The following is a 15,553-nucleotide window of genomic DNA, read 5'->3' as shown; positions in this document are numbered from 1 at the left end:
CACTCGTGCCCTGGTGGGTTCCTTGAAAATGTCCTTGGCTGGTTTGAGGACCCCCTTCAACATTGGCAGAGTCTTTACGTGTCTTTCTGAGGATGCAAAAGTGTCCATTAGAAAGTCATCTTCGATGGTATCAGAGTGAAGCTGTACCCCATGGTTATTTGCAGCACGTTCAATAAGAGCGTTGAACGCCACAGTATCCTCCGTGGGAGATGTTTTTGCCCCATAGAGTTGTGGGTCCTGTGCATCGAGAGGTGCACTGGGGTCTGCAGGGTCGCCCCAAGTGTGATCAGGGTCCTGCTGTTCATCAGGGTCTGTGTCTCCATGGTAGGGGACTTGGTCATCCATGTAGTCCTCCAATGCATCCGTGTCGGAGCGTGTGGGGGAGAACCTGTGTGGATCCTGGTAGGATGAATGGAAAGGTTCATAAAGGAGAGGTTCTGATTCTACAGGCAGCTTCCTTTTTAGTGGGATCCTGAAAGGGTCCAATGGCGGTTCCGAAGTTATCCTTCGTTCGTGGAGAATCATCCTGCCAGTGTCGGCGTCGATGACACGTGACGGAGACGTCTCAGCAGGTGTAATCGTAGTCTGGGTGACCCGTGTCCTGAGTTGGAACATTTTCGGGATTGTTGACGGAGGCAAGCCGAAGGTAATGTTGGCTGGCACCGAAGATGCTGCCGGAGCTCCGATCGGACCGGAACCCGACGGGTCCTGGAGGGCAGCCGTGGTTTTGCTGCTTTGTGTCGCACCAGGTCGTACTTGGAGCGCCTTTGAGGCTTTGGCACCGGCCAGGTTCGTAGAGGCGGCCGTGGACTTTTTCGGCGCCGGTGGTTCGTCGAGTCGAGGTGTGGAGATCACCGTCGACGTCTTCGATACATGAGGCTTTGGTGTCGTCGAGGGAGCGATGCGAGACGCAGCAGGCGGTGCGGCCCTCGGCGTCGGTGGCATTTGTGCCGGTAGCCGAGCAGGTTTGTCGGCGCCGATGGCCTTTTTCCGTTTGTCGACTCCGACGTCGCCCGCTTCAAGTCGGCACCGAAGTCTCTCTTGGTGCGGTCGGTGCCGACGCGTTGCGCTGGCGTCAAAGGCGTGGAAGGCCTCGATCCGACCAGCGCCACTTTCAGTTTCGGTTTCGTAGAAACCGGAGCAGCTTTCGGTTTCGGTTTTGCGGTAGGGAAACCAGCTGGTTTAAGCAGTAATGGCTGCCGCTGAACGTCCGAGGCCGGGCCCGAGGGCGGGGCCGAAGAACTGCAGGATGGGTCTCGGGTAAGGCCCGAAGGCGATCCCTCGACCGGAGCCATAGGCTGTGGCACTGGTGTTTCTTCGGTTTGAACAGGTAGGCCTTGTTCATCATTAGAGCTACTCTCTTCGGCCCCTAAGGCCTCCTCGTCGTCTCCTACCTCGGTGTCGTCTTCACCTCTGTGGAAGAGTGATTCGTCGACATCGTCCGATCCGGGTTCGTGTTCGGAAACGGGACTGGATGGCAAGACTTCTAACTCTTCGACGTCTTCGGCCTCGTCGAAGATGTCTGTCGGGGCCGGTGCCGCGTGCTGCGCCTCGAGTCTCGCCGCTCGTCGATTCCGTAGAGTCTTCTTGGAACGGAACCGGGCACAGGCCATGCATGTCGATTCGTCGTGGTCCGGGGAAAGGCATTTGTTGCACACCGGATGGACGTCGATGTGTGGGTACTTCGCATTGCATACCGGACACCTTTTGAACGGCGTCCTCGATTCCATCGTCGAAGTCGATGGACCGGTAAATGCGAAAAAAGTCGGTGCTGAAAGTTAGTAAACTAACAAGATTGTATCGAAACCCGATCGATAAACAGTACCGACGCGAACTAAAGGCCTTTTGGCCTCGACAAAGTATTTTCCTAACTTGAGCTAAGATAGCACATCCGAACCCAATGGCGGAAAAAAACAATCTGAGGATGGAGAGGATGCCCATGCGCACTGTAGTCCAGGGGAGGAGTCACCTATCCAAGGATACTTCGAAGACTCTTCCAGGACAACAACGTGCAAACATCCGGACCCAACACTAGGCGGCGATCTATGCACAGATATGAATTCAGCAGCCCACATGCCTCGAACATTAAGAAATTTATAAAATAATGAAATTATGTGTAGAATATTAGTCTTGGGAATCAAGCAACAAACCTACAAGAACCATATTCGACCTAGAAGAGATCATCAAGATAGATCAGAGTATGCAGAAATAAAAACTTCAATAATATGTCATTTGCAATTATATAGTCCAGAACTCACACCTACAGAATGAGATATCAAGTCCTATACCACAATATAGAGTCCCAATTTACTACTGTTCGTCAGCAGTTTAATCTGGACAAAAATTGGAAAGTGCTATTCAAGGCCTGACATCAGGAAAAGCTTCCGGTCCTGGCTCTATACCAATAGAGTTGTACAAGACCTTCAGTGATGTGTTCGCTCTACTACTTTTTCTCTTTAATTCCTCTGACAGAAAAGGTAAAATCCCCACATCACTGAAAGGAACTTTTATCACAGTATTTTAAAAGAATGTCCCTTGGATATCCGATTGGTTTGACCTGATACAACATGGTTTTATCCCAGGAAGATACTCCACAATGAACACCAACCTTGCAGTCTCAATTTCGGATATTGCTAATGTGCAGGGAAAAGAGGCCGGGATGATTCTTTTGGATGCAGAAAAAAAAAATGGACAGGGTCCGCTGTACTTTCCTTTGGCAGATATTGAGATGCATTGTTTTTTGGCAAGAACACGTTCAGCCACATTCCATCTCTATTTGGTGGTTTATCAGCCAGGTCATATGTATGGGCTCACCACGCTAAGGATTTCCGATCGGAAGAGGCATACATCAAGGCTGTCCTCTATTGTCACAATTGTTTACATTCTCTGAATTTCTACTCATTTCATCATGGCGATCCCACCTCTGATCCAGAATGACTCCTCACGTAAAGTAGCAGAAAATGATAAAGATGTGGCTATATTTACACCCAATTACTGCCCTTCCAATCATTGAACTAGAAGCATACAAACTCGATGTGATAGCCGGCTACTCCCTGGACAATAAGAAAACTCAGATTTTGCATAATTTGTAAGCTTTGATGAATGTTTTACAACGGTCACTTATTTTGGTGGGAATATTAGTGTCAACCCTGAAATCACTTTACAACTTTTCTATAAAAATCTTTTGGCTAACGTGTCAAGATTGTAGAAGAGGGACCGATTCCCACAGGTATTGGGGAAGATGTACAGTAATTAAAACTATTATTCTCCCACAATTCCCTTTTCTATCAAGAGTGCTACCATTAATGGTCCAAAATGCTTTCGTAAAAAAAAAAAAAAAAAAAAAAGGAAAAAAAAACTCGCTATTCTCAAAATGTACCCGATATTTTAAGAAACCTGGCTGCTCCCTCTCTTCCTTATAACTACCACCACACAACAGTTGATGGTCCCTTCTGTGTTTCAAATACAACTTGGAATGCTTCTCCTGCAGATTCACAAGTGGTGGGTCTATGTAAAATAATCTGGCCTTTTTGTGATCTACATAAAGATTGAAGCTCAGCACTCTTTCTTGAGCCTTCTTATTTCAAAAAGACCAGGTTTAAGACCCTATCAGTTTTACTCACAAATATGGTTAGTCATCTCAGAGATTGGTCATTCCCAGATGCATGTTCTTATGGGTCAAACCATCACTTCCCTGTTTTTCTCAAGACTCATTGGCAGTTAAGTAGTCACGTACTAATTTAAGGACTCTGAGACAGTTATTTCAAAACTCTATCCTGGCCTACTTCACAGTACTCTTCTACATTTGATGTATCCTGAAACGGTTCCTTCATGTATCAGTACAGTGACTCAATTTCAGTTGATGAGAAGACAATGTATTGTTTACCGTCAAAGAATTTGACATCTTTCACGCTTAAGAAAAACACAATTATACATTGATACAATATAGCAATTTTCATCAAAAAGCCTACACTTATGGGGATATAGGATCAAAACTATGCCTCCTTTGAAACCATATTGGATCATACACTGCACATTTCTTCTTCCAGTGCCCGAAAATAAAAGCTTACTGGATCGAAGTATTTAAGGAGCTAAACAAATTAAGTACCAGCATTCATCTTTCACCTACGCGTTTAAGTTCTACAGCTGACACCCTAGCAAAATGTTTGGGGATTTTTATTAATTTCAATTATCCTAGTTAGACTACAGATAGTTAAACATTGGTTAAATTGTGACCCATATATAAAAAGGGAGTGGTAGTATGAATTGACATGTGGTTTAGAGAAGAGAATTATTTTGAATAATCCGGTTTGCTTTCATGTACTATCCGTCTAAAACCACCTTTATGAAACACACAACTTCTTTCTAACTACATTTTTTTTTTTTTTTTTTATCGTTCATGAATATATTGTGCATCTTTTTTCCTGTGTGGTCAATTATCTAAACATCTCCCCAATTAACAATATTAAAAACTATATATATATTCCACCCTGTTTAGGCCCTAGTAGCACTCAAATACAGGACCCAGTAGGTGACCCGTCACTATGAAACTGGCTTTTGTGTTAAAAATCAAATCTACTTATAACCTGTTTTAATTAACAGTCAAAAACCACAGAATGAGACAATTAAATAGAAGATCAGAGGCCTAGCATTTTACGCGTGGAGATATTCGGACAGAACATAGTTTCTTCGGTGTAGTTCTGCAGCTTGAAGACTTTCTGGATTCACTATGCTGTGCATTATTCCGCCATCTAGTCGTTGGGTGCGGAATTGTAGGCTTCTCTTTTTCGTGGACCAAGTGGGCGTCTACATACCACCATTTAGTGTCCTCTGTGAGGTTGACGTGCTTCCTCCGGAAGCTCCCACCTTTGGTCGCCATCTTCGGATTCTTTTTTCTGGTCTTGTGTCACTCTTTCTCTTCTTTTAACTTTTAAAGTCTTTCTCCTGTTTTAATCCTTCTTCCTCCTGTCTCCTCTTTCTGGCAGAGGAAGGTGAGATCGCTATTGATTCCAGAAAGTCTTCAAGCTGCAAAACGACACTGACAGGTAAGAAACTACACGTTTTGCAGTGTGAATCTTTCTGGATTCACTATGCTGTGCATAGACTTTGTAGCGGTTTGTCGTTATTGTGGTGGCTGGTTGGAAGATGAGCTCTGGTTACTGAATATGTGTTGTGAGCTTCTGTCCCACTTACGCTTCCTTGTTTATTTGAATATCTACACAGTAGTGCTTAGTGAACATGTGCACTGAAGACCATGTTGCAGCTTGGCAAATGTCTTGAATAGGTGTGTTTGCCAGAAACGCAATTGTTGCTCCTTTCTTCCTTGTTTAGTGAGCATGAGCATGAGCTGCTCCTGGTTACTGTTGCCCTGCTGGTTTGTCGCATAGTTGTATGGTTTGTGCAATCCTCCGTGCAATGGTATTTTTGGTAACTGGTCGTCCCAAAAAACTGCTGGCAAAGGATACAAAGAACTTCTGTCTTTCTGCACTCCTTTGTCCTTTCAATATAGTGCATTACTGCCATCCTGGTGTCCAGTGTGTGTAGCGCCCTTTCTGTGCTTGTGGTTGGTTTTTGGAAAAAACTTGGTATTTGAATTGTCTGATTGATGTGGAACCGCGACACCACCTTTGGCATGAAATGTGGGTCTGTTCTCATAACAATCCTATCATATTTGTAGGTAGGGCTCTTGAAGTGTTAGCGCCTGCAATTCACTCACTCTTCGTAGTGAAGTGATAGCTACTAAGAAGGCAGTCTTTAGCGTGAGCATGTGCAGTGTAGCTTTGTGAATAGGCTCAAATGGTGCCTTCATCAATTGAGTTAGCACTACGTTGAAGGTTCCATGCTGGTGCTGGCATTCTGTTTGGAGGTGTGATTCACTATGCCCCTTCTAAAAATCTTTTTACTACTTGGGAGGTGAAGAAACTCTTTCCTGTTTCTCCTCTTGCGTAAGCCCCTATCGCCGCTAAGTGCACCCTTAGGGATGTGTAGCTTAGTTTATTTTGTAGAAGATGGGTTATGTATTTTAGTACTGTTGATCACTTTGTAATTTTCCTTTGAAGTTTCTCCCTAATGCACCATTCGGAGAATCTTTTCCACTTTGCTACGTAGAACTTTCTTGTGGTAAGTATACTTGGCTCACTGCTTCATCCACGGGCTTCGGTGGAATTGTGTACTGGCTCATCCTTTCATCGAAGTCCTTTATTCGTTGTAGGATGCTCGCCATTTCAGCCTCGAGATTCCTTTTCTTCCTCTCCATCTCAGCCGCTTGTTTGGTGTCGAGAGTTTGGGCACTTCGCTTCGAAGCCGCTGTTAACCTTTCTTTTCTCAGCGTCGAAGTGTCCTTTTTGAGGCCAGCCTCGGACAACCTTCATATCTTTGGTTTTCACCATCTGGGAGTCCTTTTCGAAGGATCTGCTGGGTTGCTTGTCCTTGGGTGCTGTTGCTATCGCCAAATGATTCTACGGCAATGCTCACTTTGAAGACTTTGCTTCACTCTTACGAGTGTCTGGGGGTGGTCGACGACTCTGGTCTCCTTCAACGTCTTCTTTTCGACCTAGACGACTGCAGTCCTCCGGCGATGTTGTCTTCTCCACTGGAGGGGCCAAAGTCTGAGCGATGGAGGTGGCCCCAGGCCATGCATGGTGTACTTTGCCCTTCTCTCTCTTACTCGGAGTGTCTTCGGTGTGAACGCCGAGCAGGCGTTGCAGTTCTCCCGGTTATTGTCGAGCAGCAGGCAGAGGTTGCAGACTGGATGCTGGTCCTTCTGCGCATATCTTTGGTGGCAATTATCACAGAATTTGAATGGTGTCTTGTCCATCCCCACGCTCGGGGAGACCCCCGTGTACAAAATTTTCCTTTGAACGTCGAATTTTCGGGTGCAACCCTCTTTCTTTGTCCCGGTTACCTGACCTGTAGTCGGGTGTTTTGAAAAACTTGATTGTCGTTTTTCTGTCACTTTGTCAATTCGCTCTCCAAAATCTCTGGAACTCTTCGGTGATGATCCAGACCCAACTGGGAAAAAAGAATCTGAAGATGGCGACAAAAGGTGGTAGCTTCCGGAGGAAGCGTGTGAACGTCACTAAGGACGCCAAATGGTGGTAGGTCGACGCCCAACTGGGCCACGAAAATAAAAAAAAAAGGAGGAAAGACTACAATTTTGGACCCAACCACTAGATGGGGGAATAATGCACAGCATAGTGAACCCAGAAAGATTCATGCTGCAAAACTATTTTTTTTATATCGATCTCAAAAAAACAAAAAAAAATGCAGTATTACATCTCTGCTTCATTCAAGATGTACGTTTATCTTGATGATTTGTAGCTGTTTGTAAGACATAACTGATGACAAGATTTTTTCTAAAATCGAATAGAGGTTTGGGGAGCAGGTCTGAAAGAATGAGACAGCATTTGCATTACAGCACATTTGATAATTTTTAATATGATAAATCAAGCTCCACAAGCTAATCATAATAAGAAGCTTGATGGGTATAGTTAGCAAAACAATCATCTGACCCTTAAGCACGGCACAGCAGAGAGCTCTTTCTGGAGACTAGCATTAACGTTTTAAATTCCAGTATTAACAAATAACTTAAACAATTAAGTGAAGGCACCCAACATAAGGTGTTCTGCCCTCACAATGGAACTACTCAGAACAAAAGGATTATGGATTAATTGGGTAACCAGGTGAATTAATATCAAGTTAACAGTGTGTGTGGGACTAGACCAAAAAGAAGCATGTGTCGGTAAAACTATAAATCACTGTTACACAGTTTACATATACTGGGCATTATGGTGTCAATGGTTCTCTTGTCTGCGGGTTATTTTAAGAAAGTCAATAAAACTATTTCTTAATAAAAATTAAAACACATCTTGCTCTCATGAAACCAGACAGGCCAGGAACCATCCAACATTGATCCCAATTACTCATATTTGGTTAGCACCACAACAATGTGAAAAACAGATATGCCCCTCATTTACTCTAGCTCATCCAAGAAGTCTCGTTTTCAAGATTACCTCTTCAACTTGTCCATCCTCCCCATCTTTCTCTTTGTCCTCTTCTTCATCTTCATCATAGTCCTCATCTTCATCCTCATCCTCTTCCGATGAGGTGTCCCCAGCTCCGTCCACCTGCAGAACCAGAGGCGGCTGCTGTTGCTGCTGCTGTGCCTGCTGCTGTTGCACATGCTGCTGTTGTGCATGTTGCAGCGCATTCTGTTGTGCTTGCTGGTGGGCATGCTGTTGTGCCTGCTGCTGCGCATGCTGTTGCTGCGCATGTTGTTGCTGTGCATGCTGCTGTTGTGCATGCTGTTGTGCATGCTGTTGTTGTTGTGCATGCTGTTGTTGTGCATGCGCATGCTGCTGGGCAGCTACAGTAATCTGTCCCTGTGCTTGCGTTGCAGTGGCTAACGTGGTAGGTATGACTTGCGTTTTGTTGCCTGTGAACAAAATCTGTTGAGGCTGTATGATCACTCCTGCCTGCTGCTGGATTCCACCAGACATTGGAGCCAAAACCTGATGAAAAAAACAAACAAAAAAATAAATAATCAACCATGACAAAAACAGACGAAGCAATGCTTGGTTGTAAGCTCATTGTTTATTCACCATGCAGGTTAAGTTAGCACAAATGTGTAGAAATAGGGAAGGCAACATCACATTGTGAACAATTCTTACAAATAAGTCAATATCAACAGCTCCCAATAGAGCTAGCTAAAAGAATTTCGTAAAACATAGCAAAGTGGAATTATTACTGAGAATAATTTTTGGAAAATTGATAGGCAGCTAACAATGGGAAGAGGAAAAACGTATTGGAGAATTGGACAAAAAACATACATAAAACTTCATACCCAACACATCCAAGCCCCGCGCTTACACATGAAGACCAGGGTAGAATTAGCAAAAGTGTTGCTCGTAAAAAACATTAAAGTCAGAAGTAAACCGCACACACTGGAACACTTAGCGTTTGAAAGCGGTAGACCAGTAAAGGATTGCCATCTATCAGATATCAGGATAATATCCTTAATCTGCCAAGCAAAACACCTTTTAACCTGTTTTGTGGCATTATTTGTCATGCTCCACTTGCCTGCTCAACAGATCTTAATGAATAACAATCCAACATTTGACCCTTACTAGACATCAAATAAAACGAGGATGGCTGTAACACACAAGTTACTTACCTTCCGTAGCGATATATCTGTAATTAGTTAGTGATAGATTCCTTACCTTAGAATTACCCCCAGGCATCAGACTGGATCCAGAAAGTTTGTCAGCAGTACCCCTGCGCGTCGGAAGGTGGCGTCGTGCTGCTCCACGTCCTTTGGAGGCATCATGATCGCCGGGATGACGGTGTGGCAGCTATTAAGACGCCACCCTCGCAGGCTGTCTGTTCTGTACACGGCTTTCCTCGCCAGGAACGCAGAGCCATGCACGATACTGACCACTGGTGCATAGAAACAAGGGCCCTGAAAGGGATGATCTTAACCCTAGAAATCAGTTCGCAGAACGGGGAGGATGGGTGGGGCAGTAAGGAATCTATCACTAAGTAATGTCTCTTAGAGATATATCGTTACCGAAGGCAAGTAACTTTTGCATCTGAAAGACAGGTTAGTGAGATTCCTTACCTTAGAATAGATACCCCAACAAAACCAACCCCGGTGGTGGGTCTGCGAACCAAGATCACACCAGAAAGTCATGGAGAACATAACGGCCAAAGAAGCCGTTTCTCCGGACTGGACTGTCAAGGCAATAATGCTTAATGGAAGTGTGCAGCGAGGCCCACGTGGCTGCATCACAGATGTCATGCAGGGGGACACCACGTCCCAATGCAGTAGTAGCTGCTGTCGCCCTGGGACAATGGGCGCGCAACCCCACCGGAGGTTCCTTTTAAGCAAGAGAATAACGGGCTTTTATACACAAGACGACCCAGTGGAAATTAGTCCTCTTGTGTACAGCTTGGCCTTTCTTGGTGCCTACGTAGCCAACAAAGAGCTGGTCATCCACCCGGAACTGTTGTGTGCGATTCAGGTAGAATGAGAGCGCACGCTTTGGGTCCAGACAGTGGAGCCTCTCTTCCTCTGTGGAAGGTTGTGGAGGCGGAAAGAAAGTGGGCAAGGTGATAGTTTGCCCGATGTGGAAGGCAATAACAACCTTTGGCAAGAAGTAAAGACGAGTGCAAAGCACAACCTTGTCCAGATGAACAAACAGAAAAGGAGGTTTACAGGAAAGAGCCTGGAGCTCACTGACACGCCTAGCGGAGGTGATGACCACCAGGAAAGTAGTCTTCAAAGTTAATAAACGAAGTAGACAGTTGTGCAGTGGCTCAAAGGGAGAGCACATCAAATAAGTAATAACCTGATTCTGGAGAAAAATCGAGTCCACCTGCTTCCTCCAAGCCCTCTTCCCAGTCAAGGTCTAACTCGCATTGGGCCGCAAGAGGGTCTTCTGACACCTCCCAGTCCTCCCCGTCCTCCGTAACCTGCTGGGCAGGCGGAAAAGAAGGAGGAGGAGGATGGAGAAAGGGATAGAAATTCCCCATCAGCGTCAGAATCGGCGATCGACCGACACCGGTCTGTCACAGTCTCCATGTCGGGGTGGAAGCCGGGGATGATATCGGCCGGAGGTTGTACGAGGCCAACCGACTTCGGCTCGGATCCATGGGGGTCTTGCGGCGCCGAGGCCAGAGCAGTCAATGAAAGACGAGGACCCCAAGTCAAACCCACAGGGCCCGAAGGCACGCCGGCGGTGCCCGATGGGCCAAAGAAGCAGGCCATGGCTGACAAATTCCTGCCGCTGGGCTGGAGTCGCCGATGGACCCGGGAAGAGAGGGTAGGCCGTCGGCAACTGCGTAGGCTCCGCTGAAGCCGCGGGGGTAGCATCACTCGCACCTTCAGCTGTGTCGCGCGACAGATGAGTAGCGACGCAACTTCTTGTGCTTCGTCTTACCTGACCCTGGGTGAGAAGACTTTGTCGAACGATGGTTGCGGCTTCGCAACAGTCCCTCGACCTCCCATTGGACCGGGACCTTGAACGGTGCAGAGCAGACTTTCGAGACTGCTCCTGCAAAGTTTTCAGAGCCATGGCCCGGCAGTTGGGGCATGACGTGGGGTCGTGGACGCGCCCCAGGCTGTAGAGACACTCGCGGTGCGGGTCCGTCACAGACATCGTGCGGGGACAAACCTCGCATCCCTATACACCAGGAGTCAAAGACTCAAAAGAACAGAGGCAAAAGTCCCCAAAAACTCGGTCAAAAATTGACTGGGGGTACCACTATCTCCGGATCTGCGCTTGCTGGGGCAGAAAAAGAAAACTGACGTCAGCGCGCGAGTGTGGCGTCTAAGTAGCTGCCGCGACGTCATCCCGGCAATCATGATGCCTACGGCAGATGCGGAGCCAAACTACGCCACCTTCTGATGCACAGGGTTACTACTAACAAAAACTTTCCAGATCCAGTCTGACGCCTGGGGGTAACTCTAAGGTAAGGAATCTATCAATAACGTGTCTTTCAGATAAGGTTATGCAAGATGTGTAGAAGAATCCACTAACAAAATACCCAGGTTGGATAGAATAGCTACAGGAATCATTGCTACCATTCACTGTCATGGCCTCTTACCCAGCTAGTCAATGTTTAACACAAAAAGATAATCACTAATAGTGATCAAACGAAAGTGAGGGGATAGATATGCATAATCCATACAGATTACAAAGGTATCCCGTTCATGCTCTGAGAACATTTGTAATCTGTTGACTGCGCTCACCAATCATGGTGTTCCAAATACCATTAGAAAGGATCCTAAATGGGTTCCCAGGGCTGTGAATGTGTACTGTTTGATTGTTAACCTCGTACTATAAGTGAACTATGAGGCCCCAGCTAAACATGTGACCAATTTCCCATTAGGAAACGAAAAAGCAAAAAGATATTACTGCTTCTCTGATATGGTCAACCAGGAGGCTATAGTGGGGATTAATACAACTTCAGAGCAATTGTTTTTTCTCTTGTTTTTAGCCTGTTGGAAATCTATCTTGAAGCCACAGAGCAAGCAGTGGGCATTACAAGGAGGCGAGGGGATGTGGTCTCTAAAAAAGTAGAACCACAATAAAGTTTTAGTTAAGACTGGGCTTGCCGAAAATAAAAGGCATCAAAGACTAAGTTACTTACTTTCAATAACGCTCTAGGAAGGATATTCTATTTAACCATATTTCTCATCTTTTGAATATCCCTAGCCCCAAACTGGATTGGAAATTTTTTGAATTAGAGTTACTCTTGTGCACCAGTAGTGGTGCCAGACTCTTCGGCAACCCTGCACAGCCTTCAGAAGGGACAACATGAATGCTGCCCCTACACGTGGACATCAGATGGTCCTGAACTCTTCCTCGCACATACATAGATCAACCATAACAGACAGCAGATTACAGAGAACTAAATGTTACTTGGATTTTTTTAATTTATAGAGGCCCACTGTGCAGAATAGGAAGGAGGGAGGGTGGCGAGTTATAGATTATACACCAGGAGAGCCTTACCAAAAGTAGGCAAATGGGTGATCTGATGGGTAAATTTAACCACAGATTCTTCAGCTTTTGAATAGATACTGAAGCACACCTTTCCGATGGAGGACAGTCAGGAATGTACCAGCAGGAAGAAGTCCTTCTGGACAGAGTATGCAAAACGGCCTTCTCTGCATACTTTACTGTTCAGTGTAGAAAGCTGGCACTTTTCACAATACACCTCTTTTTGCTTCATTAGAGTCCAAGTATCCCTCAGGAGTACAAAAGGGCAACAGTCCCAAGGTGCTCTTTTTGTGGTAGTGTGGTCGAACAGCCATAGGCCGATCAAGGAGGAGTGTTGTTGCATACCCAGTCAAATGACACACACACAAAATAAGGAAATCTACACCAATATAGAAAACTAGCACATAACTTTATATGATTTTTGAAACCAAGAACTTCGTTATTGGGCAAGTACTATTTAGGTACTATTTAAAAGTAGCTAAAGAAACCAGGTGATTAGGCTTGAACTGGTTCCTATGTGGTAATGTTATCCTATGGGGAAAAACACATACTGCATACGGGTACTTAGCAGCAACTTTCAGGACCAATCTTCTGGATGGGTAAGGTCCAAGCCAGCACCAGCATGTCACCTCCGCTGTCTCTGGGGCACCCAAGTGCCAAGGTGCTTTTCAGCGTCGGGTGCCCCATTAGTTTCAATCGGAGGCAGTCCTGGGGGGAAAAAAAGGCAGCAAGATGGGACTGGGGGGGCCACTGCGGTTGAACCCACAGGGGTCTCAGACCTCCTTGGGCTGTAGGGCTTGGGTGCAGTGGTGTATTTAGGAATCAGGTCCGCGCTGCACGAGACACTCAGTTTAGGGTTGCAAGAGGTGACTTGAAGTCCAGTCTGGGCAAACGCATGGTGGGGTTCATATCTGGTGGGTCTCAAGACCTTGTTAGTATCGTTGGCCCACTTGGACTCAGACTGGGTGCATGGGTGCGGTTGTGCTGTCCAGAGTCCTCGCGGTTCTTCTTGGGTGCAGGGGAGTGGCTCTACGACTCCATGGAAGATGCTGGTTACTTCTTGGAGTGCTGGCAGCCCCTTCATGGCTTTTGGAGGCAGAGCAGCTGCATGACAAGCTCTCTTTGGCACAGTTGTCGGGGACTACAGGCCGGCCGGCAGGGTTGGTGCCAAGTCAGTTGCTGCTTTTAAGTTCTTGCTCTTCGGTGTCCTCCTTAGGTCGTCAAAATCTGCTTTCCTGGTGCCAGGGGCTCCCCTTAATACTAGATTTAGGGGCATTAAGTGGAGTGAAGGGTGGGAGTCAATGGGCTATTTACCCTTGGGGTCACTACACTCTACTATAGGACTACTTCCTGTGGGAAGTGGGTAAAACCCTGCCCCAGAGTTCCTAATTCGACTATCATCAAGATGGCAAGATTATCCTAAAGGGGGCACACCAGGCAGCTCACCTTAGGGAGGTGACTGGCCTGGGTGTACACCACGCCTCCCTGCAAATTTATTGTCCTTGCGCTAAATCGGCCTTGGGCAGGGGGTCAGCATTTGCCCTGTCTGGAGAAGCCTTGGCCACATATCAAAGGTGACCGGGCCCTTTGGTGCCTCCTGCCTTAATATGCTGAATACCTAGCCATCCTGCTTGGAGGAGTTGACAACACCTTCGACCAGAGCAAGCATAGTTTCTGCCCTTAGATCGTAGGCTCTCACCTACAGGGGGTCAGAAACCTGTCTATCGTGGCAGGTTGGTCGACACCAGTCAGCCAGTACACTTGAGGCTGGTAGGTTTTCAGGAGGCACCTCTAAGGTGCCCTCTGGGTGCATGTATTAATAAATGTACCACTGGAATCAGTGTGGGTTTAATATTTGAAGGAAGCTGGCCCTTTATGTGATATATAAATAATCTGATATACCGTGTAGAGTGTCAAGGGGTTTCCTTACTTGTAGGCAGGGCTCGCTGTACAATCCCAAAGTGCTCTATTAGAGTAGTATGGTCGAGCAGGCTTAGGATTAACAGAGGAGTTTAAGACATTTGCGAATACACACAATGATTAATAAATGACAACTCCAGGAGATCTGCACCAAATTATAACAAGCACTGGCATAGCCAATAGGTCTTGCCTTTGGGACCTTATAAATGTTTAGCCATGCAGTACATTATCCTGGGTGCTGTGCCACCAGTGATTAAAGAGCAATACAATTACTACACACTGGGTCAAGCAGTCTGATTCCGGAATACATGCTTGCATCAGAAAACATTTATGGACACATTCAGAGGCTTTTTAACGCTCAGACAAAGAAAAGAGTCTTGATTCAAGTCAACAGCGCTATAGCATTCTGTGTGCCGCCATTTTGAAGCAATTTTCTTGGCAAATGTTACAAAAAAAGCATGTACTAATACCACGTAATAAAAGGCAACAAGAGGAACCAGATGCTAAGAGTCCTTTAAACTGGAAGAATGCGTGAATGAGGAGTGAAGTTAGAACAATGTCCAAATTAACAAGGTGGTACTTTTTCCTTCTAAAGATTCCCAAAGTAGTCTGCATGTACGGTATGTACCTTTTCAATGACCACATACATTTATTATGTCTAAGATGTGTCTTTCATGTGAGTGACCGATGACAGAGCGCACATCGATAAAATAAAACACCCTGGTTAACAAACCACCTCATTTTGCCAGTGGATTCCCAATGGTGGCAAGTGGCCAGTCTCAAAATATTCACACATTACCGTCACATCCAAGTTCAACTATTCTACAAATTTACCCGTGACTCATCAAAGGCTCTCTCCTGAGTCTCTGTGGCCTTTGCGCGAGAATGTGAAGGGTGGCAGGTGCTCTTGTAAAAATATCAAAAAAGAAATCCGTGCTCTCCATCACGGGGGAAGCTTTCTTTTGTGTTTGTTTGATTTCCAGATCTGAACAAACCTTGTCGAGGGATCCAGGACCCTGTAACTGTTTGTGCCAATTTCAGAGACTAAACATGGCGTGTTTATTCAAAAACCAAGACGACACGTTCCCTTTTATTAAAAGTATGTGTATCTAGGATAGGTAGCCATGAGTGTT

General features: G+C 45.9%; 1 protein-coding gene across 4 annotated transcripts in view; it reads right to left on the bottom strand.

Annotated features, from left to right (window-relative positions):
• Positions 1 to 15,553, bottom strand: part of GTF2A1 (general transcription factor IIA subunit 1) — a 208,313-nt gene that overhangs the window by 94,940 nt on the left and 97,820 nt on the right. For all 4 annotated transcript variants that reach the window (XM_085626610.1, XM_085626609.1, XM_085626607.1 and 1 more), the window contains one exon: positions 8,013 to 8,510. In XM_085626610.1, coding sequence (XP_085482736.1) covers positions 8,013 to 8,510 — 498 coding nt within the window. The remainder of the gene's footprint in view (positions 1 to 8,012; positions 8,511 to 15,553) is intronic.

Source organism: Triturus cristatus, chromosome 9 (assembly GCF_964204655.1).
Source record: "Triturus cristatus chromosome 9, aTriCri1.1, whole genome shotgun sequence".
Classification (NCBI taxonomy): domain Eukaryota; kingdom Metazoa; phylum Chordata; class Amphibia; order Caudata; family Salamandridae; genus Triturus; species Triturus cristatus.
Note: the sequence above shows the minus strand (reverse complement) of the source record. Positions and strands in the feature narration are given on the sequence as shown.